The 25,445-nt window shown below is 40.3% G+C and overlaps 2 protein-coding genes across 2 annotated transcripts; one reads left to right on the forward strand and one right to left on the reverse strand.

Annotated features, from left to right (window-relative positions):
• Positions 1-4,530: 4,530 nt before the first annotated feature.
• Positions 4,531-7,989, forward strand: olfcj1 (olfactory receptor C family, j1; the record flags this gene model as incomplete). The annotated part of the gene is made up of 6 exons (XM_084408913.1): positions 4,531-4,736; positions 4,884-5,181; positions 5,579-6,391; positions 6,485-6,715; positions 6,829-6,952; positions 7,076-7,989. 6 exons carry the CDS (start codon positions 4,531-4,533, stop codon positions 7,987-7,989), a joined length of 2,586 nt encoding a protein of 861 aa, XP_084265039.1.
• A 5,200-nt stretch (positions 7,990-13,189) lies between these two features.
• On the reverse strand, positions 13,190-17,269 carry LOC311290443 (uncharacterized protein). Its single transcript, XM_084408918.1, has 4 exons — positions 17,138-17,269; positions 16,460-16,657; positions 16,148-16,244; positions 13,190-16,038 (listed from the first exon to the last, which is right to left on the reverse strand). Exons 1-4 carry the CDS (start codon positions 17,141-17,143, stop codon positions 15,092-15,094), a joined length of 1,248 nt encoding a protein of 415 aa, XP_084265044.1. The 5' UTR covers positions 17,144-17,269; the 3' UTR covers positions 13,190-15,091.
• Between the last annotated feature and the right edge of the window lie 8,176 nt (positions 17,270-25,445).

Genomic DNA, 25,445 nt, shown 5'->3' on the forward strand with positions numbered 1-25,445 from the left:
GGTCCCCCAGCGAAGCAACAGCGAGAATGCAACCCTCCGGGATCCCGGGCAGCATACCAGGGGAAGACGACAAGGAGGAACCCTGCGATGACCTCCGTGATAAGCAGAGCACCATATCCCGGAACGAGCGGCGGACCAGCTTCTCCCGCTCTGCCAGTGGAGGTGGATCATTGAGACCCGCGATGAGGTAACGATTAAGGAGATCATCAGGTAAGAAGAACCTCCTCTTTTCTACGACTTGAGCATACTCCCTCAATGGCAGTTCTCCCTGAGGAGGAAACGGGAGCTTGCCCCTCTTCGAGTCAGAAACGGCTCTGAGCCACCAATCTTCCAGAAGAGCCAAAGGTTGATCAACAGGGGAAGACAAACTGTCTGCAGGGTTCTGCTTTGGTCGGTTCATTCTGTTATGTGGTTGTAGGAGAGATGAACCCAATCGCAGACAGTATGCAATACACACAGATTTATTAAGACAAAACAGGGAAAACAAAACCCACGATGGGGCAAAACAAGGCTGGTGGGCAAAAACAAAGACAAACTACACTAGACTAAGATTAAACTGATAACTAGACAATAAACTAACAACAGCTACAAGATCAGGACTTTACAAGACAGAGTTCTTCACAGGGTACTCCCAGGAAGGTTTACACACACTGAGAATCACATAAAGTATGGCAATGAACCGACACAAGACAGCAAACACAAGGGGATTAAATTGGGAGAAACTAATGAGGGAAACAGGTGACGGCGATGATACAATAATGATAACAAGATGAGATAACAAGGGGGCGGGGTTACATGACGAGACAAACGCAAGCACACAGCCAAACAAATGGCCATGTGCTTACACACAAAACATGGGCCTGTCATGATCCTGCCTCAAGACCAGGGAAAATCAGAGACAAGGCAGAATCATGACATTTACGACCAGTTTGCGGGACAAACAACTGTTTAATTAATACATTAATTTCCCTTAAAAATTATTCTGATTAATTGATCTGAAAGGGGGACCTTTTGGTATATTAATGATTAAATTATAATTCATTGTAATTGAATATTGATGTATACGAATGGGTCTAAATTTCAGCTTCAATAATTTATTAATATTGTAAGAATATAGATGAATCAACCCGATTCATAATTTTGATTCCCTATTATCATTTGAGCTAAGTCATATTCCTTACAAACATAATAAGAAGGAGAGAAGCGTGTTCTTCAGGAGCGGGTAAAGCCAAAACAACAAACAAAAGATCACTACCTGGTAGAAGGAAATCTAAGTAAACTACAAAAAATAAATACAAATAAATAATAGAACTCTTACCTTACTTCCTGACTGACAAAAACAGGAGAAGTACGGGGTACGGGGCTGGACACATTAGCTGGGACAGGGCTGGACACAGACATCCTCCAGTCAGCTGGGACAGGGCTGGACACATTAGTAGGGACAGGACTGGACACAGACATCCTCCTGTCAGCTGGGACAGGACTGGACACATCTGCTGGGACGGGACTGGACACATCTGCTGGGACGGGACTGGACACATCTGCTGGGACGGGACCGGACACATCTGCTGGGACGGGACCGGACACATCTGCTGGGAAATTTCAGCTTCAATAATTTATTAATATTGTAAGAATATAGATGAATCAACCCGATTCATAATTTTGATTCCCTATTATCATTTGAGCTAAGTCATATTCCTTACAAACATAATAAGAAGGAGAGAAGCGTGTTCTTCAGGAGCGGGTAAAGCCAAAACAACAAACAAAAGATCACTACCTGGTAGAAGGAAATCTAAGTAAACTACAAAAAATAAATACAAATAAATAATAGAACTCTTACCTTACTTCCTGACTGACAAAAACAGGAGAAGATGAGAACAAAAGAAAATGGCACCTGTCTCCCAACTGCTCCAACAGTCAATAGCGGGCAAATAACTCAAAGCTGTACACTACAGCCAGTACACATTTAAGTTTGATCTTGAGTTTAAGCTCAACACATAAAGCTGCCACTTCAGCCATAACACCACATTTAAGCTTAAAACACACCAATAAGAGCAACACTCTGGGACTGGCGCCATCAACAGTCTAAGGCTCTTAGAAGAAGAAATCTCTCAGTGTCTCTCTCTCTGGCTCTGCTTAAATACTGGCTCCTCTTCCCATTGATGAGGAGTAGCTGGTATAAGTCCCATCATCTAGATTAGGACAGGGAGGAGCACAGGAAAATGGACAGAATATACAACAACATACAATAAAAACTACAACTTCCAGCAGGTCGTTGGGTCCATTGGCAGCACACACAGTACATCAATGAATGACACATACACCATAATTGTTAAACACAAATCCATACGTCCTGGGACGTAACACTTGTCAGCCTTCTATTCTCTGTCTCTGGTTCTTCACATCAACTCGATTGTTGTTTGTTAATGCAGCAACATCCCTTATTTTTAGGCCCAATTGTCCTTAGTCCCTTATAATTATTTATCTTGCCAAGGCAAAAGTGCCCATTTTGTCCACACAATAAAAATAATGCAAGGAGGTAGTTTACCAGTTAAAATAATGTATTCGGAGCACAATGAGTCGATGGAGCCTTTCCTTGTAAACCCACTAGACAAAAAGTAATATTTCTGAATTTTAATTACAGAATATTAAATCTTATTTTGGCTCCTTTCATTTAGCTCAGTTGTTTTTGTCCTCTTTATGAGCATCACACAGGTAGAGTTGTATACTTTTGTCTGCCTGGATCAACGTCATTAAAAGGTATTTAGTGCTTTGACACTTTTATCAGCTATTTTAATTATTGAGGTCTCGAAGGAGGTAAAAAAAAGAGGACAGAATTAACCCTCAATTGGGCTTCGGGGTCTATATGACCCCAAGCGACTTTTCTTTAATAAAAAAAAATGGTTCCCTTCATCTCAGTGGAATAAAATGAGGTGACTTTTTCTACATTACCTATCTATACACACAGAAAAAAACTGGGCTTGATTCGGTCATTCTAAAGGTATGTAAAAAAAAAAAGTCACACTTCTGTCCCTTGGGGTCAATATGACCCCACATTGAAATGAATGGGAAAATCGAAGAAAAAATGTTTTTTATTTTTCATTTGTCAAAAAAAATCTATAAATCCAGAATAAATCTGAAAATTTTAATACCACAATGAAGTCCTGGTACTAGAGCACAAATGAAATGTGGAACAAACATGACCACTTGCACACACACATGTTCGCGCACACAAACACACACAAAGGTCTGACTCCAAAAGAAAGCATTTTTATAGAAATTGACAAATAAAATCAATAATTCCAGCATAAATCTGAAAATTCTCACACATAAATGAAGGCCTGGTACTAGAGCACTAATGCAATGTGGAATGAACATTATCACACACACATATGCGCCCACACAGACACAAATACACACATAGACAGAGAAAGGGTGTGACTGCAATAGAGATCATTTTTACTGAAATTGTGAAATAAAATCAATAATTTCTGCATAAATCTAAAAAATTTCACACATAAATGAAGGTATGGTATGAGAGCACAAATGCAACGTGGAAAGAACATGACTACACACAGATCAAATACACACAGAGAGACAAACACAAACAAACAATAAAGATATTATTGCAAATTTATATAGCATTATTGCAATAACAAGACACTTCAAAAGACCTCAAACAACAACAACAAAAAATTCTAAACTTTGACAAAATACTGATTTAATGTATTTTAAAATGTTTATATATGTAATTCATAAAAAAAGCTATTATAAGAGCATTAAGTCACATCCAGAAAAATGAATGGATCTCTATGGGGCCTCTGCTGGAAGTATATGGTAATTACACTTTGTGGCTAAAACTATATTAGCTACAAAAAAAACATCTAACCAGCAGATGGCAGAATTATGCATCTAACACCTAGATCAATATCCAGAAACAACTCATAGTTAAATTTGATCATCATTAATGTGTTTTTTTCATAAAAAAATTATATTTCATATGTATGCTAATGGTGTAGTTGAGGAATTTTGCAGTAAATAAGTAAAAAAGTACTTCATATCCCCCAAAACACAGCATTAATGAATAGATGAGAAGTAAACAAAAAAAAAACATATATTATTTGTATAATTAAAAATGTATATTTTTTGTACAATTTCTCTATCAATTGTTGGGGTCATATAGACCCCAAAGACCAGATTTGTAAACAGGAAACGAAGACCTTATGAGGGTTAAGACAGCTATTTATCATTTAGTATATATATTTTCAAGCTATATATTTCTTCATGTTCTCCTACTTACTGAAGTAAGGATGAGGAGGTTTGGGACTGGACCAAAGCAAAACAAAGCGTATTGCATTGTATTTCTGTCAGTCATCTTAATTGCTTGTATTATTGGCCAGAGTTGGTAAACATGCATTATGTAAGCCTAATCCTAATGTTGCATGCTTAGGCAATATATCTATATATAAACCAATGACTTACTCAACACACAACCATAATTTCAAAAAGGCATTGACATATTGCAGAGTCATGGTGTTGGTTGCAACCATTTTTATGATTATCACCTGTACTGTGAGTACTGCACAACCTAAATGTAAAGCTTATGGGACAGATGAACTCCTTCATTTCTCAAAAGAAGGTAATGTCTCTATTGGGGGCATTTTTTCATTCCACCAAAATCCAGTTGGTGTAAATCCAACACTTACAACCAATCCAGGAAACATCAGGTGTAATGGGTAAGATAGTGAATATTAATTTCATAAAAATGAAAAAAATATCTTTTTTTACAAAGCTTTGTAATTTAATTTGATTTAATGATGGAGTAACAACTAATTACTATGGATTACTTCACTGAAGAAAACAAAGCTATCTTCCCTTTTCAGTCTTGATCCTGGAGAGCTACAGTATGCAATGACAATGATTTTTGCCATTGAGGAAATAAACAACAGCACAGATCTTCTTCCTGGCTTTTTGCTTGGCTACAGTGTCTATGGCTCTTGCCCAAGTATCTCTCTTTCTATAGGAGCATCGTTAGCTCTGATCAACGGACAAATTGAAGCAGAAGAGAGCTGTGTAAGTCCCTGTGTAAGTCCCTCTACTGTGCAAGCTGTGATTGGAGAAACTACATCAACATCCACAATAGACATTGCAAGGACCATGGGTCCATTTAAAATCCCTGTGGTAAGTCATTAAATAAATGTGTGTGTGTGTGTGTGTATTATTATTATTATTATTATTTATTATTATTGAATAAAGCATAGCAAGATAATTTGGATTTAGTACAGATTGAGAGATTTCTTGAAATATGATCAAATTACTGTTTATTTGTTTAAATTTGTGTTTTATTTATTTTATTCTGTTATAATGATGGAATTGTTATTATTGGTCTCCATGATACAATTATGTGAATTATTATCCTTGTTTAAACATCACATACTGTCTTTTTAACAAGAGTGAGTTAATTTAAGCTTTTACATGTGCAAAAGGCAGTTTTGGGTCTACTGCTTTTCTAGTGTCACACAGTAATCCCTCTAATAATATAAATGTCAATTATAAACCTTTTTTTGTCTCGTTTCAGCTTAGTCATTCGGCAACTTGTGCATGTCTTAGTAACAGACAGCTGTATCCATCCTTCTTCAGGACTATTCCCAGTGATTATTACCAGAGCAGAGCACTGGCTAAACTAATCAAGTATTTTGGCTGGACCTGGGTTGGGGCTGTGAGGAGCAGGGGAGATTACGGCAACAATGGAATGGCCACTTTTTTAGAAGCAGCAGAGAAAGAAGGCATTTGTGTCGAATACTCTGTGGCCATTTACAGAACCGATTCAAGAGAGAAGTTTTTGGAAGTCACAAACATAATTAAACAATCAACATCTAAAGTCATTGTAGCTTTCGCAGATGGCAATGATTTGGACATCCTCATAAAAGAGCTTTACTACCAAAATGTAACTGGCTATCAGTGGGTTGGAAGTGAGGGTTGGATCACTTACAGATATGTAGCAACCCCAGTGAACTATGCTGTAGTAGGGGGAGCATTAGGCTTTTCTGTGCCAAATGCGTACATTCCTGGATTGAGAGAGTTTATTGTGAGTAGCCATCCCTCCTTGAGGTTAGGTAACACAGGACTAGTTGAGCTGTGGGAAAGCGTGTTTGACTGCATTTTAAATCCAAACACACACAATGCCTCTAAGATATGCAATGGAGAGGAGTCCCTAGCTAATACAAACACACGTTTCACAGATGTGTCTGATGCTAGTCTTCTAAACAATGTCTACAAGGCAGTGTATGCTATCGCTCATGCAATAGAAGCACTGTTGACTTGCGAGAAAGGGAAGGGGCCATTCCTCAACAAGACATGTGCAGAGAATGGGAAAATACAGCCTTGGCAGGTGTGTTCTTTTGAATTTCTGCTCTGTAATTTTCTGTAATTCAAAACTGATGTTCAAAGATCATGGGTGTTATTATACCACTATTCTTAACAGGTGCTGCATTATCTGACCCAAGTGAACTTTACAACCAAAAATGGAGAACACGTTTACTTTGATGCTCGTGGTGATCCAGTTGCACGTTATACTCTGGTTAACTGGCAGATGAACTATGAAGGAATAATAACATTTGAATCCATTGGCTTATATGACACATCCAAGCCAGAGGGACAACAGATTCAAATGAAAGATAACACTGATGCAATCTGGGCAGGAAACCAAAAAAATGTAAATAATAATAATAATCTGTCATAAACTTTATGCTAAATAGATTAATGCACAGTGATTTTATGTAGTGCAGACTGTGATTATATAAATGTTTGCTTGTGTGTATGATTTAGGTCCCACTGTCTGTGTGTAGTGAGACCTGTCTTGCAGGCACTCGCAGGGCCTTCATGAAAGGAAAACCCATCTGCTGCTTCGACTGCATTGACTGTGCGGATGGAGAGTTTAGCAACACCACAAGTGAGATGAACAAGCCTCTCTCATTAACAGTAATGCTCATCATGTTTCTGTGTGGTCAACCCAAACACTGCATGGGTTACTTTAAATTATGCTTTACTTACTTTAATCTGCCTTTGTTTTCAGATGCAGTAACATGCATTCCATGCCCTCTTGAGTACAAACCAAATGGGAACAGAACACGATGTGAACTCAAAAACATTGAATTCCTAACATTTAAAGAAGTAATGGGTAATATACTAGTGACGTTCTCTTTGTGTGGTGGATGTCTCACAATCACAATTGGGTTGATTTTCTTCTACCACAGACATACACCAATAGTAAGAGCAAACAACTCAGAGCTGAGCTTCCTGCTGCTCATCTCACTAACTTTGTGTTTTCTCTGTTCTCTTACTTTCATTGGTCAGCCCACTGAATGGTCCTGTATGTTGCGTCACACAGTGTTTGGGATCACTTTTGTCCTCTGTATCTCCTGTGTTCTGGGGAAAACAATTGTTGTGTTAATGGCCTTCAAGGCTACACTTCCAGGAAGTAATGTCATGAAATGTTTTGGGCCTCCTCAACAGAGACTCAGTGTTCTTGCCTTTACTCTTATACAAGTGCTTATTTGTGTCCTTTGGTTAACAATATCACCCCCCTTTCCCTACAAAAACACGAGTAATTACAATGACAAAATCATTCTTGAGTGTGATTCAGGTTCAGCTGTTGGTTTCTGGGCTGTACTGGGTTATATTGGCATACTGGCTGTCTTGTGCTTTATTCTGGCTTTTCTGGCTCGCAAGCTGCCTGATAACTTCAATGAAGCCAAATTCATCACATTCAGTATGCTCATTTTCTGTGCTGTATGGATCACTTTTATCCCAGCTTATGTTAGTTCTCCTGGAAAATTCACTGTAGCAGTGGAGATATTTGCTATTTTAGCGTCAAGTTATGGCATGTTGTTTTGTATATTCATTCCTAAGTGCTACATCATTTTACTAAAACCAGATATGAACTCTAAAAAAAATTTGATGGGTAAAGCTTCTTCAAGGTTTCTCTAATTAAAATGGCTATTTATCATTACTGATATGTTTAAGTAAAAATGTCAAGCATTCTCCCTATTAATTTGATGTTCTAAAGCAGCATGTATACCCGGTTACATACATAACCTGGGATGTTCCTCTTCAAAGTCGAACTTTGATGCTGCTTCATCCCTTTTACGCTATGGGAACTTTAATTCTAACTTCTCCATGCCCAGGGTAACAGAGCCTGCTCAAAAGGCTGTGTATAAGCACAGACGGTTGTTAAGTGCAGATTGGACCTGGATCAACCCTGAAGGACTTTAGATCCTGGGTTCAAATCCGTGTCCAAACTGTAGAACCTGATGAATGTGTGCATAGAGGACCAGCCTGATGCAGCACAAATATCTTGTAAAGGTTCCCCCCTCACAAGACCTTTAGAAGATGCACCATGGTTTCCAGCCCCAACAGAGCTGGAGGTGTGAGGGCGAACCAGAAGGGACAGTAGGTTGTCTCCTCGGAGGCAAAACGATCCACCTTTGCCCTGTCTTACCTCTGCCATATGGACTCTACTACTAATGGGTGGAGTCACCATTCCCGGTGCCTCAGCCCCTGCCTTGAAAGGATGTCTTCCATGTTTATATGCCCCAGAATGTAGAATGCTCTCAGACAAAGAAACTTTTCTTCCATCCAGAGCAGCCCACCCTGGTGATTGATGTAAGATGCAACAACCATAGTGTTGTCTGTATGGACCAACACATGCTAGCCCCTCAGCTGTGGAAGGAAGTACAGGGTGCTTCAAAAAGATGGACCCAATTTCAAACAAATACATTTCAAAATTACAACATTAGGCTGTTGGTGCACTGGGCAGTGCATTGAAACTCATTGGAACTCTATTCCCTGCCCTTTCAAGTGGTAAGAGTTTCATTCATGGGCAGTTCGTGGTTGCAGATATTGCTATTTCAAATTGGGTCCATCTTTTTGAAACACGCTGTATTTCAGAGCTAGAAAAACTGCACACATCTTGAGGTAGTTTATGTGCCAGGAGAGATGAGGGTCCCCCCAAAAGACCACGGCTGGTCAGCCATCGAGAACCGCACCCTAGCCCGTGAGAGAGGCATCCGTCATAAAAGACTTGCGATGACTACATGCCCCTAGTGCCAGGCCCCTGTTGAGGAACCTGGCTTCTTCCAAAGTTGAAGAGCATGTAGCATGGGGCACATTACTCTTATGACTCTGGAAGGATTATTCAGAAGATTAAAACTTCTTCTGCCAGAACTGGAAAGTAACACCCTCTGAATTTCTAGAACAGAAAGCTTCTGACCTAGCTTGATGTTTTTTACAGTGGTTAGGATCAAAACCACATGTGCAGGAGACATAAGTGCCTGTATCGTGGTTGAGTTCCACACCACCCCAAGAAAAGTGGTTGTTGTGGTTTAATCTTGTGAGCGAGCATAACACCTCGAATGCTGTGGCTCTAACTTGATTGAGCTAGTATCAGCCAATCGTCTATATATTTCAATACACTGTAAACTGTCAAAAAGAAGCCAGAACGGCATCCATGCACTTGGTGAATGTGCTTGGGGACAAGGCTAGGCTGAAAGGAAGAACTCAAAATTGGTATGCTTCATCCCCGAAAGCAAACCTGAGAAACTTTATGTGTTCTGGCAGAATCTTGATATGAAAGTAAGCATCCTTTAAATTTATTGTCACAAACAAATTTTTGAATTGGACTTGTGGCACTATGAGTTAAATAGTATGGTTCAGGCACCTCAAATCTAAAATTGTATGCATAGCGTCAACGTCATGACGCAGCGTTGAAGTATCACTTTGAACGGGAATACATTAAACAGAATTTAAAGCTGCAGTAATTCAGTTATAAAGTAAAACAAATGTTGTGTAGTCTGTTTTCTTTTCTTTTTTTAATTATACATTACTGTTCTGAGCTATTTTATTATTTATAACACCAATACAATTTGTCTTCAAGCTTTTGCATATGACATATGGCCAGTCTATTTCACATGGATGTATGTATCAAATCATGGATGTCCATTTTATGTGTAAAACACTTTACTTGATTTTACTCATATTTACAAAAGATTCATGAATATGCCTAAAGATATTTTAGTCTAAAGATATCTGCATATGTACATGAATCTGAGTTTGAAATATATAAAGATGACAACTCCATGTTGCCCTCTGTCAGGTGACTATCACAAAGCAGCCATAGTGTACGTGGCTGGAATGTGTAATGGCAGACAGAAAAACGTTGCATACCCCAGGCTTCAGTCATCCGCTGGTATTAGCGGATTAGCGGATTACTGTGTTTCATTCGTGGGTGATATTTTGGTTTTTGAGCATAGATAATTCCTTTCTAACATGCAGAGTTTACAAAAGATTTTTCTTAAACATTAATGTCCATGTATTACGTGCATTTATTGCATGTTCCAACTCCATTTCAACCATATCTGCTTGCACATCATTTAAATCTTCCATTTGCAGCAGAAAATGGAAATGGAAAACAAAAGTGGGTAACCATTTATTTTGATGGTCCCTATTGAACATTCTGTTGACTATAAGTAACTTTGTAACTACATGTCAACTAAAGCCTAGTTCACACTACACAACTTTAAACGTCGGCAGATCTCTGTGCTGTTTAGACTACGTGACTTGCTCTGCAGTCTTGAAGTTGTTGTGGTGTTCACACTACGTGACACTACGTAAATGATCTGCAACAGGGGGTTACACACTACACAAGCTGACAACAACTCTGTCCCCAACGACTCTATCCGGTCCCCAAACCACGTTTTGTCATGAAAACACATGTGAGAAGTGGAATGGGAAATGATGCGAAACGGGAGTTGTCTATTTGAAAATGGACGCTGGGACAAAATTGGTGGTGCAAGTTGTTTGTGCAATGATCTGTTCAGAACCCCCCCAAAAATAGAATATGGGTGAAAGAATGGATAAGCAAACGCGGGCAGCAGGGATTGTCTGTGCTGAGGGGCAGCGCTAGATAATAATAAAAAAAGGTGCTGAGGGAGTGCTAGATCATTGACAGGAGGAGCTGCGCAATTATATATAATATATAAATACTATTATTAAATGAGCAAAACTTGTCCACTCAATATTTAATATTCAATTATTTTAATTATCACAATTAAAGTTTTAATTTGATCAAATTGAACAAGCACAACATTCAGCATTCAATCAAATATTCTTAAACATTTATTATTATTAATAATGTTATTTCAACATAAATGCACATAATGGATTACATAATCAGAGAGTAGCCTATTTCTTGTCGTTTTTAATTGTTTCATTTAAAGACATTTAAAGCTTTCTATAGATATATTTCTCACGTCTGTGAGGCATACGCTGAGTTTTGGTTAATTTAGGATGAGATGCGCTCCAGTTCACGTGCAATGCAAGACCGCGCCGGCGCCTCCATGTCATGATAATATTGTCTGCTATATTTGCTTCTTATTGATTAAATCCAGGCAATTGGTTGATGAAAATTGATTAAAATTCAGATACAATTTACACAAAACGAAATTCACTTTAAAGAAAGGCTTTCTACAAAACAAAACTTCATAAAGTGGTCAAAATCATGACTGACCCACTCCATGTCTCCTGATATATTGTGCATCCTATCTTACACATGCTGTTCACTTTTCATAATCAACATAGATGGATAACAAATACGAATTTTAACAAATATGAAACTAAATGTGCTTATTTAATGGCTACAACACGTATAGTAGGCCTACATACTCTCTATTTGTACAAACTGCTGCACATTCATTTAATTCTGAATTTTGCTCACATAAGTTGAAAGGCATTTGTTTGTGCATAGTAAAACATATCTGCAACATTTATTAAGTTCATGGATAATTTTGCGTGCATTTATTAATCATTATGATACTAAAATCATAATAAAGTAGGCTATAGTGTGTACAAAGAATCAGATGAGCCCAGAATATGAACACAACGCATTTAATTACACGTTAAGCATTTTCCTCCCATAGAAAACCATTATAAGAATGCATAACAACTTAATATCTCGAAAAAACAAGATAAGTTTTCTTTTTTTTCTTTTCTTCACCATGCGGTTCAGGGCTTCCATAGAATACAGCCTGAATATAATTGCTTCCAGAAATTATTTTTGGGGGTGCTATCAGGGTGCTTTTGTCTTTCTTGGGAGAGAGTTGGAGGTGAGTAAAACAAGGGTGAAACTACCCTTCAGTGTATGCATTTGCATCAGTTGAAACATTCATTTCCTTGTAAAGAACATGGTAACTGAAGTAAAATCATCAGTGGAACATCCCTGCTCAGTGAACGTTGCATTGCACACATACCTCTAAGCAAAATCTAGCTCATCCCAGATTTCTCATCAGCACACATGTACAACATACTCTGACTTCACAAAATACATTATGAAATCTTTCTAAATTACAGGTATGTCTGTCTGTGTGTCTGTCTATTATTCGCATATCTCTCGAACTGTTAGTCCAATAGATTTCAAACTTGACAGGTGTCTTGCTACGGGCACGAGTAAGTGCAGTGCCAAGTTTGACGTTGTTTGGATTAGAAATGCAAAAGATATCGTTCATGTTAAACATAAATATATAGCAGCAAAGACAACGTTGGCAGTATAGGCCTTTATCACAGTGCGCGTGACGTCACTTCCAACGGCGAGTAGTAGCGTAAACCGACTTCCGGTCGAGTCTGTAGCAATGGCGGCGAGCACAGCGAGGAATTGTTGTTGCGTTCCTAAATGTTGTAATAGTTCTACTAAACAGCCGTATCTCAGTTTTCATTCTTTTCCAACTGATGAAAAAGTGAAGAAAATGTGGATTCATTCTATTCGGCGGGATGAAGGCAAAAGTTTTGCAGTTTTAAAAGGGAGTACATACGTCTGCGGGCAACACTTCACGGAATCTGACTACTCGTCAACAGCCGATCGTAAACGCTTGAAACGTGGAGTTATACCGTCCAGGTTTGAATGGAACAACTGGGGGAGTGTTCGCCAAAAACGACCCAATGTACTGGATAAGATAACGTCAAAGCGCCAACATTGCAGTGAATCTGAGGTCAGTGATGAACAGCCTGTTGTCTATTACGGACCCGTCCCAATCACAGACCATGACTACTCAACACCTCCGTGTCCAGATCTATTGGATGCTGCAGCAGAGAGAATTAGAGAGTTGGAGGCAGAAGTGAAAGCGTTGTCTGTCTCCCGCATTCAAATAAATCGATTTTGTCTCTCGGATGACGACTTCCGATTTTACACACGTTTTCCCTCAGAGAAGGTTTTCAGGATTTTCTGGGCATCAATAGAACCATCAGCATCGAACCTTGTGTACTGGTCTAAGGCACAGAGACATGGTCTAGAGACGGTTCCAGGACCAAGCCCTAACAGAAAGCTTCAGCTTATTGACGAGCTTTTCCTTTATTGCTGTCGCGTGTCTGCAGGTCTACGAGAGAAGGTCTTGGCAGATATCTTCAATGTGAGTACAACAACGGTCAGTCGAGTTATCATAACATGGGCAAATTTTCTGTACCTTGTTTTGGGGTCCTTGCCTATTTGGATGACCAAAGAGCAAGTCAGAGCAACCATGCCAGCAAAATTTAAGGAGCACTTCCCAGATGTCCGTGTTATTTTGGACTGTACTGAGGTCAGATGTGAAAACCCCTCAGCACTTACACTACAGTCGGAGATGTTTTCACATTACAAAAACTACCCTACCTTCAAAGGCTTGGTTGGTGTTGCTCCATGTGGGGCCATAACCTTTGTTTCACAGCTGTTCACTGGATCCATCTCAGACAGGGAGATAACAAAACAGTCTGGACTTCTGGAACTGCTGGAGCCTGGAGACTGTTGTATGGCAGATAAAGGCTTTACCATAGAGCGACTGCTTGAGAATGTGGGAGCCAGGCTTGTTATCCCTCCATTCAAAAGAGCAGCCCAATTCACAAAAGAGGAGACGAAACATACACAATCAATAGCCCGTCTAAGGATTGTGGTGGAAAGAGTCATTCGGCGAATCAAAGAAAACCACATCTGGGACTCTACCATTCCTCTTACCCTGACAGGCACAGTGAACCAAATATGGGCAAACTGCTGTTTAATGGCTAATTACCAAGGCCCACTTGATGCAAATGATGATGTTGTATAGAACGTTTATACAGAAAAGAAACATGATTTAATTTGCCACCAATCAAATGTCTGTTATATAGTTTAATTTGTACAAAAATATTGAATTGTGAAAACTGCTGTTTAATGGCTAATTATCAAAGGCCCACTTGATGTAAATGTTGTATAGAACTTGTATACAGAAAAGAAACATGATTTAATTTGCCACCAATCAAATGTCTTGTTATATAGTTTAATTTGTACAAAAATATTGAATTGTGAAAACTGCTGTTTAATGGCTAATTATCAAAGGCCCACTTAATGTAAATGATGTTGTATAGAACGTTTATACAGAAAAGAAAAATGATTTAATTTGCCACCAATCAAATGTCTGTTTTATAGTTTAATTTGTACAAAAATATTGAATTGTGAAAACTTGCATTTAATGTTGCAATATGTTTTTAGTAATTGAGCTTGAAAGTTGCAAACTTAAAAATTGTAATTGTTTTTTATTGCACCACTTTTTTTTTTACATATGTATTGACTGCATTGTGACAATTAAAATGTTACAATTTCTCAGTTGTTACAATTTCTCATTTATTCGTTAACAATTTACAGTGAACTTAGTTATGAATAGGCACTATTAAACATTTAAGACAAACAGATGCTCAACCAAAATAGACATTTGAAGAACCTTTAAGATTTAAAGATTTATGCCATAATTTGTGGCATAAATATCTTTTTTGGGTAAACTGTTCATGTAACAGTAAACAATAAATCAACATCAGCACTAGTTTAAGCACATCAGCACTCTTAAGATTTAAAATATATATATAGATAAATAAGATATAAAATCCTTATATATGATCTATATTCATATATCATGTATGTATACTGTGCATCATGTACATCCAGGATGGCACCAGGGTGAGTAAATTATTGCATACATTTCTTTTTTGTGTGACCTTGACCTTTAACAATAAACAATCAATCACTACCAGTATTAGTTTAACAACTCCTAGAGTTAAAATACACATTCATGTATGTATTAAAGAAAAAATTGTCTACTTTGTCCCTCATCAACACAATTAAACTCTCATCTCTCCAGATGCGCTGAATGGTTATGTCTGTTTTGGTATTTGTTATAAAGTCACACCAACTCAGTCCTGTTACTGCAAGCTGTCCCTGAACTTGCCAGTAGTATTTGTGGCTTTCCTTTAACTTAGCTTGACCGTTGACAACTTTTATGTGTGTCACCTGAGAAATGTCATCAACGTTAGGACATTTTACCTCTGCAAGTCCAAAGGGAGGGTTCTCAGTAGGGTCGTAGACTCTGCCATCAGGGCTTGTGCCAAGGTGTGGCGCATCAGGATGTATAACAAACCCACACTGTAAAACATTGACATTCATCATACTACAGTACTGAAATAGCACTTCAGGCTCAAGATCCAGTCCACGCTTCATTGCAGAAGTCTGACGAACCCCTTTGATGATTCGAGCAGCTAGTGCCTGGCTAGTCGACTCTCCTCTGACATGACACACCTCACGGAATCTACTGGATGTAATGCGTGGTGTACGCATTTGGTTCCATAGAGCAGACTGTGATTGGTCCCGTGTGTCTTTTTCAATTATTGTGCTTAGTTCTTGAGTGACAGCCAAGCTTTCTAAGAACAACATATCATGGAAATTCGGGACAAAATTAAATCTCCCTTCAAATGTATACCCATCCAGAGGAAGCGTAGGGAAAGCAGGGGCTTCTGCATGTTTCACAGCATCCCTTGATGACTCAGCAGGGCACTGATAGGACAGCAAAGAACCTTTGGGTACCAGGCCAAACTTAGACTCCACCAGATTCATCTCGGACAAGCCATGCAGAACCTTGCAGATCAGTGGCTGAGGCCTGACACTTCTTAAAGACTCCACAGAAGAGAGCAGCAAATTATTGGGAAGGGGACCTAAAAACAAAGCAAAAAAAAAAAAAAAAAAGAATAGAAATAATACTTTTAAAAGTCCTTTAATTTGTACATCTTTTTGCTAGACATAAAATAATGTAAATGTAATCACCTGTGTAGGCCCTGTAAAGAGTGGACTTAATACCACTTCTGCTAGAGGTTTTTGGCTTCCTCACAAGTAATCGATCCACTGCTTCAGGATGGATTCCCTGTTAAAAAATAAAAATTATGTTATTATTGAGAGCTTGTTTATAAACTTTGAAAGCTTAATTTTTCTAAATAAATCCTTTTATGTTTAGAGTTTGCAGCAGTGGACAGCTAGAAAGTCAAAACTTGTTTTTTCGTGTCCTTGTAGCAATGAAAACAATACTGTCTGATATTGTCATAATTCATGCATAAAATAGTTAATAGCTGTTTACTATACCTGAGTCCTGGGCCTGTGCCAAGTCTGTAGAGAGCTTGTGCTGGGTATAGTGGGTGGTACCGTCTTTAGTTTCATCATGCTGTAGTGTGCACTCTGAAACAGCAAGCCAACCAAATGGTTGCATAGCTCTTTCCCAGCCACACAGGAACAGCAAAAAGTACTGATGACAGGAGGATTCTCGTCGACTTTAAATGAAATCTAAATAAATAAAACATTATATACGGTTTAAAATTAGAATACAAATGAAACATTAACATAAATTGACTGCAACAGCAGTCTAACAATTTTCATTTGAACACTTTTTCAAACAAACTGCAACCGCAGTTTAACCCGCTACAACCGTAGCAACTATAAACACAATCAAATTTGTGTCCTCGAACTGGACCTAACTAAAGTTCTGAAACCTGAACAGGTAACCTGAAGAGAGTGTGGCTCTTCGTTTTTCTTCATGGACCGGTAACACTGTGCCCTGATAATCACCTCACTATCTACAACATCAGATACTGTATTGCACAAAAACAGCATTATAATCACAATACCATATCACAGCAAAATAAAAATAGTTTTTTACTTGAAAATTGTATCGGTTTGCGTATTTGTAAGACAATCATGGTTTAGCCAGCTAGGTAGCATGTTAGCCATTTCTAGAGAATAAACAAACGTTAAAATGAAACTTACCTTCATAATTGAAGATGTAGTTTTCAAAGAAGAATTTATATCCCTTCTCAAATTTGGATACTTTCGTTTGTGAAAGATTTTCCACAATCGTGTAAACGTTGGTGATTTGAGGAAGTTTCCGCAGTGATATTGAAAACCTTTGCGCCGCCGCCATTGCTACAGACTCGACCGGAAGTCGGTTTACGCTACTACTCGCCGTTGGAAGTGACGTCACGCGCACTGTGATAAAGGCCTATTGACGGCAAAATAGGCTACAGAATATTTCGTTCTGTATTGACAGGTGCAATATTTGAAAATCGATAATTTTTTTTAAATTACATTTATATCTGCATTTATGTCAAAATCTAGAGACTTTCAAACATTTAAATTTCATTTATTAATATGTATTCGTGTCAAAATGACATATAAACATCTTTTCCTATTCTATTTTGCCTGGAAACGCTTCCAACATGCTTGCACGTCGCAGGAAAAATAGGCGTCGGTTCTATTTCTAGCATGCACGTGTTCGAGCCGTGCGTGTCACGCAGGAAATTAGAAATGCATTGCACCATTGCAAATGCAAAATATATTGTTAAATATATCGGCAAAGAAGCACACATTGGCTTTTGCCACTCTAGCCGCTGACCACTCCCCCTCTCACACTGCACACTGAGTGAGCACAGCGCAGGACCAGAGCCCACTCCCTCTCACACTGCACACTGAGTGAGCACAGCTGGCCACTCCCCCTCTCACACTGCACACTGAGTGAACACAGCGCAGGACCAGAGACAGAGAGGGTCAAAGAAAGCAGCGGAGCTTAAGTAGCGTTTTCTCTGAGTTCACTGTGTAGCCTGCTTCCTGAATCGTTGCGCTTATTCAATTGTGGATGTTAACTGAATCTGTAAGTCAGCTACACTGTTTATTTCTGAATATTATATTTTATTCTGGTGAGGTTAACGTTATCACTACTGTGCAATAGTAGCCTATGCTATTCACCAACTAAACATATCCTATTCAATGCGCTAGTAGCCTATTCACAAACTGTTTGCTCAAGCGTAGCGTTTTCTCGGAGTTCACTGTGCAGCCTGCTCCCTCAATCGTGTAGTTCAATTTTCCTTATTTATTGTATGTCATTATGTCAGTATCAGTATTTGCTTTCTGCCATGCACAAATAAAAATCTCACTTAACTTTTGCTGTGTAATTGTATAACATTGAGCACTCAAACACACCGAACCAACAATTACTAAAAACACACACAAAAACTGATTTTGCACTGGCACTTTGCACTAGTTATTATGAAAATGAATAAAGAAAAATAATACAAAAAAATAACATTAAACAATAAAGGTTTAAGTCTTCAGTCCCTCCACTGGAACTACGACAGTCAGTTCCACACCGTCACTCCACCAGTGGCCACCTAATGAAGTGATAGTGAGGAAAAGGAAAAGCATACCAAAGAAAGATCCAATAGAAAAACAAAATAAACAAAATAAAGATATAATGGAAACATAAGGAAAACCGAAAAGGGAAAACACAAAGAAAAACAAAACAAACAAATAACCCCAACCCATGTTATGTCCCTGCATTCTATGTGTCATTTAACATCTATGTGTAAGCATTTAAAATGATACCCAATCATCTAAGAAAAGAAAAAATGACTTGGTTGCATATGCAACCCTCGTTCCCCGAAGGAGGGAACGGAGACGTAGTCGACGTCGACTGAATGGGATCACGCTAGGGAGCCTGTCATCTTCGAGTACTATTGAACGAGCCAATGCAATTGGTGTGCGTGATTCACATCATAGGCTAGTTAGGCACGTGCGTGGTTCAACACATAGGCTAGTTCTCTAGCGAACGTGTATAGGTGTCGCCCAGCCCCCAACTCTATTTAACATCTGTTCAGGGAGGTCCGCGTGCACGAAATGGACGACACAAGCTGCTTATTCCAATGGTGGCGTGGACGTTTTCTAAAATCGCATATAAAGTAGCCAAAATTACCATAAATTACCATAGGCCCTGTGTGGACACCTCTGGGGGTGCCAGTGCACTATGGGGCAGTCCACCAAGTGCTTTTGGGGTCCGCCAACTACCTACTCTTCACCATAGTCCTCCTCAGTACCACGAAGCGCCTATTATGACCCCTAACCACCTATCCTCTTCTTCATTGCCACGAAGTGCCTATGGTGCCCCCTGACCACCTAAACTTCACCATAGTCTTCCTCATTGTCCACGAAGTGCCTATTTTGACCCCTAACCACCTATCCTCTTCTTCATTGCCACGAAGTGCCTATGGTGCCCCCTAACCACCTAAACTTCACCATAGTCTTCCTCAGTACCACGGAGTGCCTATTTTGACCCCTAACCACCTATCCTCTTCTTCATTGCCACGAAGTGCCTATTGTACCCCCTAACCACCTAAACCTCACAATAGTCTGCCTCATTGTCCACAAAGTGCCTATTTTGACCCCCAACCACCTATCCTCTTCTTCATTGCCACGAAGTGCCTATGGTGCCCCCTGACCACCTAAACTTCACCATAGTCTTCCTCATTGTCCACGAAGTGCCTATTTTGACCCCTAACCACCTATCCTCTTCTTCATTTCCACAAAGTGCCTAAACTTCACCATAGTCTTCCTCATTGTCCACAAAGTGCCTATTCTGACCCCTAACCACCTGTTTTTTGTCTCAAGTCACTGTATCTCTAACTCTGTGTCGAAAAGTCACAGGGCCTCGAAATTCGGTATGAGGGTAGCTCAGTGGGCCCCAGGGCGAGATCCTTAGGTTCAAGGTTCTACGTTGTTCCCAAGTGTGTGTTTCAGCGGTTTGGCCTGATCCACACAGAGACTACCGGCACACAGAATTTTGGGCCCGTGGGACCCCCGGGGGCCGAACAGGGGCCCCTGACACGTGCAACTTATCCCATTCATTTTCACAGGTGTTTCGTGGACGGTGTGACAGAAAGGTCCGATCGGCCCGAAATTGACATATGTGTCCCGTCACAGGCCCCTGGGACGGGTTCTAGAGTTCCGTGTCCCTCTGACCTTTTTTCGCGGTAATTGGCCACCAACAGCCCAATAGAATAAGTTGCACGTGGGACGTCAAATAAACAGGGTCCAAAAGGGGTTAAAAGGTCGCAGCGACCCCAAATTCGACCCGGTGGTAGTCCAGGGGCCCCCGGTTCTAGATCCTGGGTCACAGGATTCTAGATCGGTTCTAAGTATGTGTTTCAGCAAAACGACTTGATGGAAAGGCCCGATCGGCCCGAAACTGACACATGCGTCTCGTCATGGGCCCCGGGGTCCAGTGTCCAGAGTTCCGTGTCCCTTTGACCTTTTTTCATGCTAATTGGCCACCAACAGCCCAATAGAATAAGTTGCACGTGGGACGTCACATAAACAGGGGCCAAAAGGGGTCAAAAGGTTGCAGGACCTCGAGATTTGTCACGGACTTCCGCCACGGGCCCCTGAATCGGGTCCCAGAGTTTCGTGGCTCTAGATGCTTCCTGAGCCTAGAAGGCCCTCTAATCCTAATTGCTGAATTAACCCTAGCAGACACATGTTCCCATAGAGATCAATGTGAGACAGAGAGGTGCATAAAAAAGAGCAAAAAATAAACTTGGCATGTCTCGACCTTGCCCGCTCGCTATGTCGCAGAGGGCCACGTGACGCAACTTTTTGTCGAGTTTGGGGCCCCTCGGATCCCCGCGGGCCGGGCGGGAGCCACTGACACGTGCAACTTATCCCATTCATTTTCATAGGCGTTTGGTGAACATCCCACGGAACGGTCCCAATGGCTCCGAATGGCTCCAATTTGAAATATGTGGCCCCTCAGGGTCCTCTTAGACGGTACGCAAAGACTGGGGTCCGTAGTGCCCCGTTAAGTGCTTAATTTGCTGAGTTGGGGATGTTCTGGACTGATAATTTTCCTTGAATATTTTTTCTGATTTTTTTTAGAATACTTGCCCAACTCTGAGGGACACGGGCCTCGAACGTGTGGTGCGTGAGTGCGTGACGGACGAGTGTTTGCAACAAAAGCAAAGGCTGATTTGACCAACTCAAACAGGAAGCACGCACGTGCAGCTTATTTGACATGACCCAGATAGGCTTTCTGTGGACAAAGCATTTTAATGCATATTCATCATTTTTATGAGCTGACATGTACATGAAACAGTTCAATGGTATTTCCTGTGTGGTTTACAGTAGGTTTTACCTAATATAACCACTGTAATTATGAACTAGATGCGAAAGTTCGTCGAGACAAACTTTTAAGTTGGAAGTTTGAGAAAGTTTGGACCAGAAAGTTTTTTGCTAGGTGGTTGCTAGGATGTTATGGGTGGTCGCTATGGTGTTGCTAGGTGGTTGCTAGGGTATTTTGGGTGGTTACTAGGGTATTCTGGGTGGTTGCTAGGCGGTTGCTAGGGTGTTCTGGGTGGTTGCTATGGTGTTGCTAGGCGGTTGCTAAGGTATTTTGGGCGGTTGCTAGGGTATTCTGGGTGGTTGCTAGGCTGTTTTGGGTGGTTGCTAGGGTATTCTGGGTGGTTGCTAGGCAGTTGCTAGGATATTTTGGGTGGTTGCTAGGCGGTTGCTAGGGTATTTTGGGTGGTTGCTAGGGTGTTCTGGGTGGTTGCTAGGCGGTTGCTAGGGTGTTTTGGATGGTTGCTAGGGTATTATGGGTGGTTGCTAGGCGGTTGCTAGGGTATTTTGGGTGGTTGCTAGGCGGTTGCTAGGGTGTTTTGGATGGTTGCTAGGGTATTATGGCTGGTTGCTAGGCGGTTGCTAGGGTATTTTGGGTGGTTGCTAGGCAGTTGCTAGGGTATTTTGGGTGGTTGCTAGAGTGCTCTGGGTGGTTGCTAGGCGGTTACTAGGATGTTTTTGGTGGTTGCTAGGGTGTTGCTAGGTGGTTGCTAGGGTATTTTGGGTGGTTGCTATGAAGATTTTTGGCCTTATTGGCTGCTCGATAATATAAATCCTCTGAGGGAGAGAGAGAGGGAGAGACGCAGGGGTGTCAGGCCCTTTGTGTCTTGTGTGTGAAAACGTCAGTTTGGATTTGAATTTTTTAGAACTCCCCAATGTTAAGTCAATGGGAGTTTTTCCGAGTTTTGATCGTCATTTTTAGGAAAACCGTAAGTCCGATCAGTTAGAAAAGATATAGCATACCGAGTCAGAACAGGCTGAGTGTCTGAGCCGAGTTTGGAGTATGTAGAGTTAAAGCTCTAGGCTGCATTAAAGTTGTAAATTTTAGGGTCAGAAGAAGAAGAAGAATTTTATATAATAATTTTTTTAGAAAAAAAGTTCATCAAGACAAACTTTAAGTTGGCTTGAGAAAGTTTGGACCATAAAGTTTGAAGAAGTTTAAAGTAGTTTTAAGTTTAAATTAGTTTTAAGTTTAAATTAGTTTAAAGTAGTTTGAAGTTTAAATTAGTTTGAAGTCTAAAGTAGTTTAAAGTAGTTTAAAGTTTGAAGTAGTTTAAAGTTAAAAAGTTGCTAGGGTGTTTCTAGTGGGTTGCTAAAGTGTCCTGGGTGGTTGCTATGCGGTTGCTAGGGTATTCTGGGTGGTTGCTAGGGTTGTTGCTAGGCGGTTGCTAGGGTGTTCTGGGTGGTTGCTATGCTGTTGCTAGGCGGTTGCTAAGGTGTTGCTAGGTGGTTGCTGGGGTGTTCTGGGTGGTTGCTAGGTTGTTGCTAGGCGGTTGCTAGGGTATTCTGGGTGGTTGCTATGGTGTTGCTAGGCGGTTGTTAAGGTATTTTGGGTGGTTGCTAGGCGGTTGCTAGGGTGTTCTGGGTGGTTGCTATGGTGTTGCTAGGCGGTTGCTAAGGTATTTTGGGTGGTTGCTAGGGTGTTTCTAGGCGGTTGCTAGAGTGTTCTGGGTGGTTGCTATGCTGTTGCTAGGTGGTTGCTAGGGTGTTTTGGGTGGTTGCTAGACGGTTGCTAGGGTGTTCTGGGTGGTTGCTATGGTGTTGCTAGGTGGTTGCTAGGGTGTTTTGGGTGGTTGCTAGGCGGTTGCTTGGGTGTTCTGGGTGGTTGCTATGGTGTTGTTAGGTGGTTGCTAAGGTATTCTGGGTGGTTGCTAGGTGGTTGCTAGGGTATTCTGGGTGGTTGCTAGGTTGTTGCTAGGCGGTTGCTAAGGTATTCAGGGCAGTTGATATGGTGTTACTAGGTGGTTGGTAGTTATTACAGATGGTTACTATGGAGTTTTTATAGAGGTCTTAGCATGATCTTGGCATGATTTAACACTTAACTAATCGCTATTAGCATGTAGCTATTCACTGCTAGCATGTGTAGCATGTTGGAAGTGCTGTTTGCTAGCATGAGTCAAAAGAGCCAAACCTCATCTCTATACGATGTTCTGATACAGAGATATAGGTCTTGCAAAACGGTTGTTAGGGTACACAAGTTTGGTTGCTATGGAGTTGCTTGGGAGCTGGAAGCATAAAGTGGTTTGAAGTTTAAAGTAGTTTACAGTAGTTTGAAGTTTATGACAGACAGATAGATAGATAAATAAGTTAAATATATACACACACACACACACACACACACACACACACACACCCACTAACTCGCTCACACACTCACTCAGACACACAGACTCAGAGTTTATGAGTTTGAGTTCATAAGTCTATGAATTCATGAGTTTATAAGTTAATTAGTTTATAAGTGTATGAGTTTAGAGTTTATAAGTTTAAATGAAGTAAATTTAGTAGTTTAAAGTTTAAATTAGTTTGAAGTTTAATTTAGTTTGAAGTTTAAAGTAGTTTAAAGTTTAAAATAGTTTGAAGTAGATAGATGAGTTTATTAGTTTAAATGAGTCTCATTGGCTAATATAGTATATAGAACGGCAGTTTGATAAAGGCTGAATCCCAATTCTCTGTCTTACCCCTTCCCCTTCCCCCTTCCCCTTAGTTTTGCACGTTCACGAGAGTAAGGGCTATCCCAATTCTCATTTTGATCTAGGGGTAGGGCTAAGGGGAAGGGGTAGATACCCCTTAAAACCAAGAATTTTCACGAGCTTACTTGAAACCAAGGGGTACCCAGAATGCACTGCGCAACCGGCAACAATGGCGGACATACCATCAAGAGAGTCCCATAATGTAAATATTTTCGGCTTAAATGATTGATTGAAAAATTATGACAGTCTTTGTGCTCTACACAGTCATGTACATATATATTTGCAACCATGTTGTTAATTGAAATGTTTTTAAACGTTTTTAAAAATCGCTAGTCTGCTACGCTAGGCTATGCTAACGATACATTGCTGGTTTGCACAATTAGTCCCGCATTTCTCAGACTAGCCTTGAATGGACTCCATGTCTACAGTTTTAACTAAACTATAAGCAGTGAATTTTCTTTTCCCCGGACATGTCTGGCCAGGATTTCGAGATTGCCCAAAATGTCCGGGATTCGGCTTTTGCTTTCTACAGTCGCCATTCATTATGTGTACATTATTTGACACTGACACGTATGTGCCAGCTTTGCAGGTCATGCATTCAGCTTCAAACGGATCCCGACTGATACGAAAACACAGGAATTTAAGCAATGCTAAAACGCACATAAACCGATCACTTGTTTAGCGTTCATGTAAGTTAAACACTACATTCAGATTCACCGATTTGAATTAATTCAGTCCGATTGAAACTACACCTTGTGCATGTAAACATAATGAATAGCGACGGCAGAAAGCAAAAGCCGAATCCTGGACATTTTGGGTGATCCCGAAATCCAGGCGACATGTCCAGGGAAAAGAGGACGTTGCATGGTAACCCTGGAGACATCGATACGTGCTTTAACGTTACATATACTGTCCTGTATCACACAGGGACGCAGGAGGAAACCCGGCAGCTGATCCACTTTAGGGATGAAAACGAGCTGAAGTTTCTAAGATCAAAATATGATCCGATTTTTTTGCCTGTTATGTTTACTTTATTGGCCAATAAAGACAGATTTTTGTTAACAAAGAAAGTGTTTCTGAACATCAGTGACATTCAAAACAGTGATAACTGAAACAGATATACAAAACACCATGCGTGTGTATAAAAAATATTAGTAACAATGTATGATGATGTAACCAAGTGGTGTCTCATTTCATAGGGGTATGTTTTCACCCCTAGCACTTACCACTCGGTTTCGAGGGACAAGGGCTAGGGGTAAGACGAAGGGGTAGGGGTAAGGGTAAGGGTAAGGGGTAAGACAGAGAATTGGGATTTAGCCTTAGTCTTCAAGGTGTTTAGATTTAAATTTTTGTCGGTTGGTGAGTTTGAATCTGAAAACATTCCGCAATGTTAAATCGACTGGGCGTGACGTCATGCGCGTTCACGCTCACCTGGCTATGTCTGG

Source organism: Rutilus rutilus (genome assembly GCF_951802725.1).
Source record: "Rutilus rutilus genome assembly, chromosome: 5".
NCBI lineage: Eukaryota > Metazoa > Chordata > Actinopteri > Cypriniformes > Leuciscidae > Rutilus > Rutilus rutilus.

What these genes read in the sequence shown, in the direction of transcription:
- LOC311290443 (XM_084408918.1), bottom strand. An exon ending in GGCACAGGCCCAGGACTCAG is followed by an intron (nt 16,245 to 16,459) that starts GTATAGTAAACA and finishes ATTTTTTAACAG; the next exon opens with GGAATCCATCCTGAAGCAGT. An exon ending in TCTTTACAGGGCCTACACAG is followed by an intron (nt 16,039 to 16,147) that starts GTGATTACATTT and finishes CTTTGTTTTTAG; the next exon opens with GTCCCCTTCCCAATAATTTG.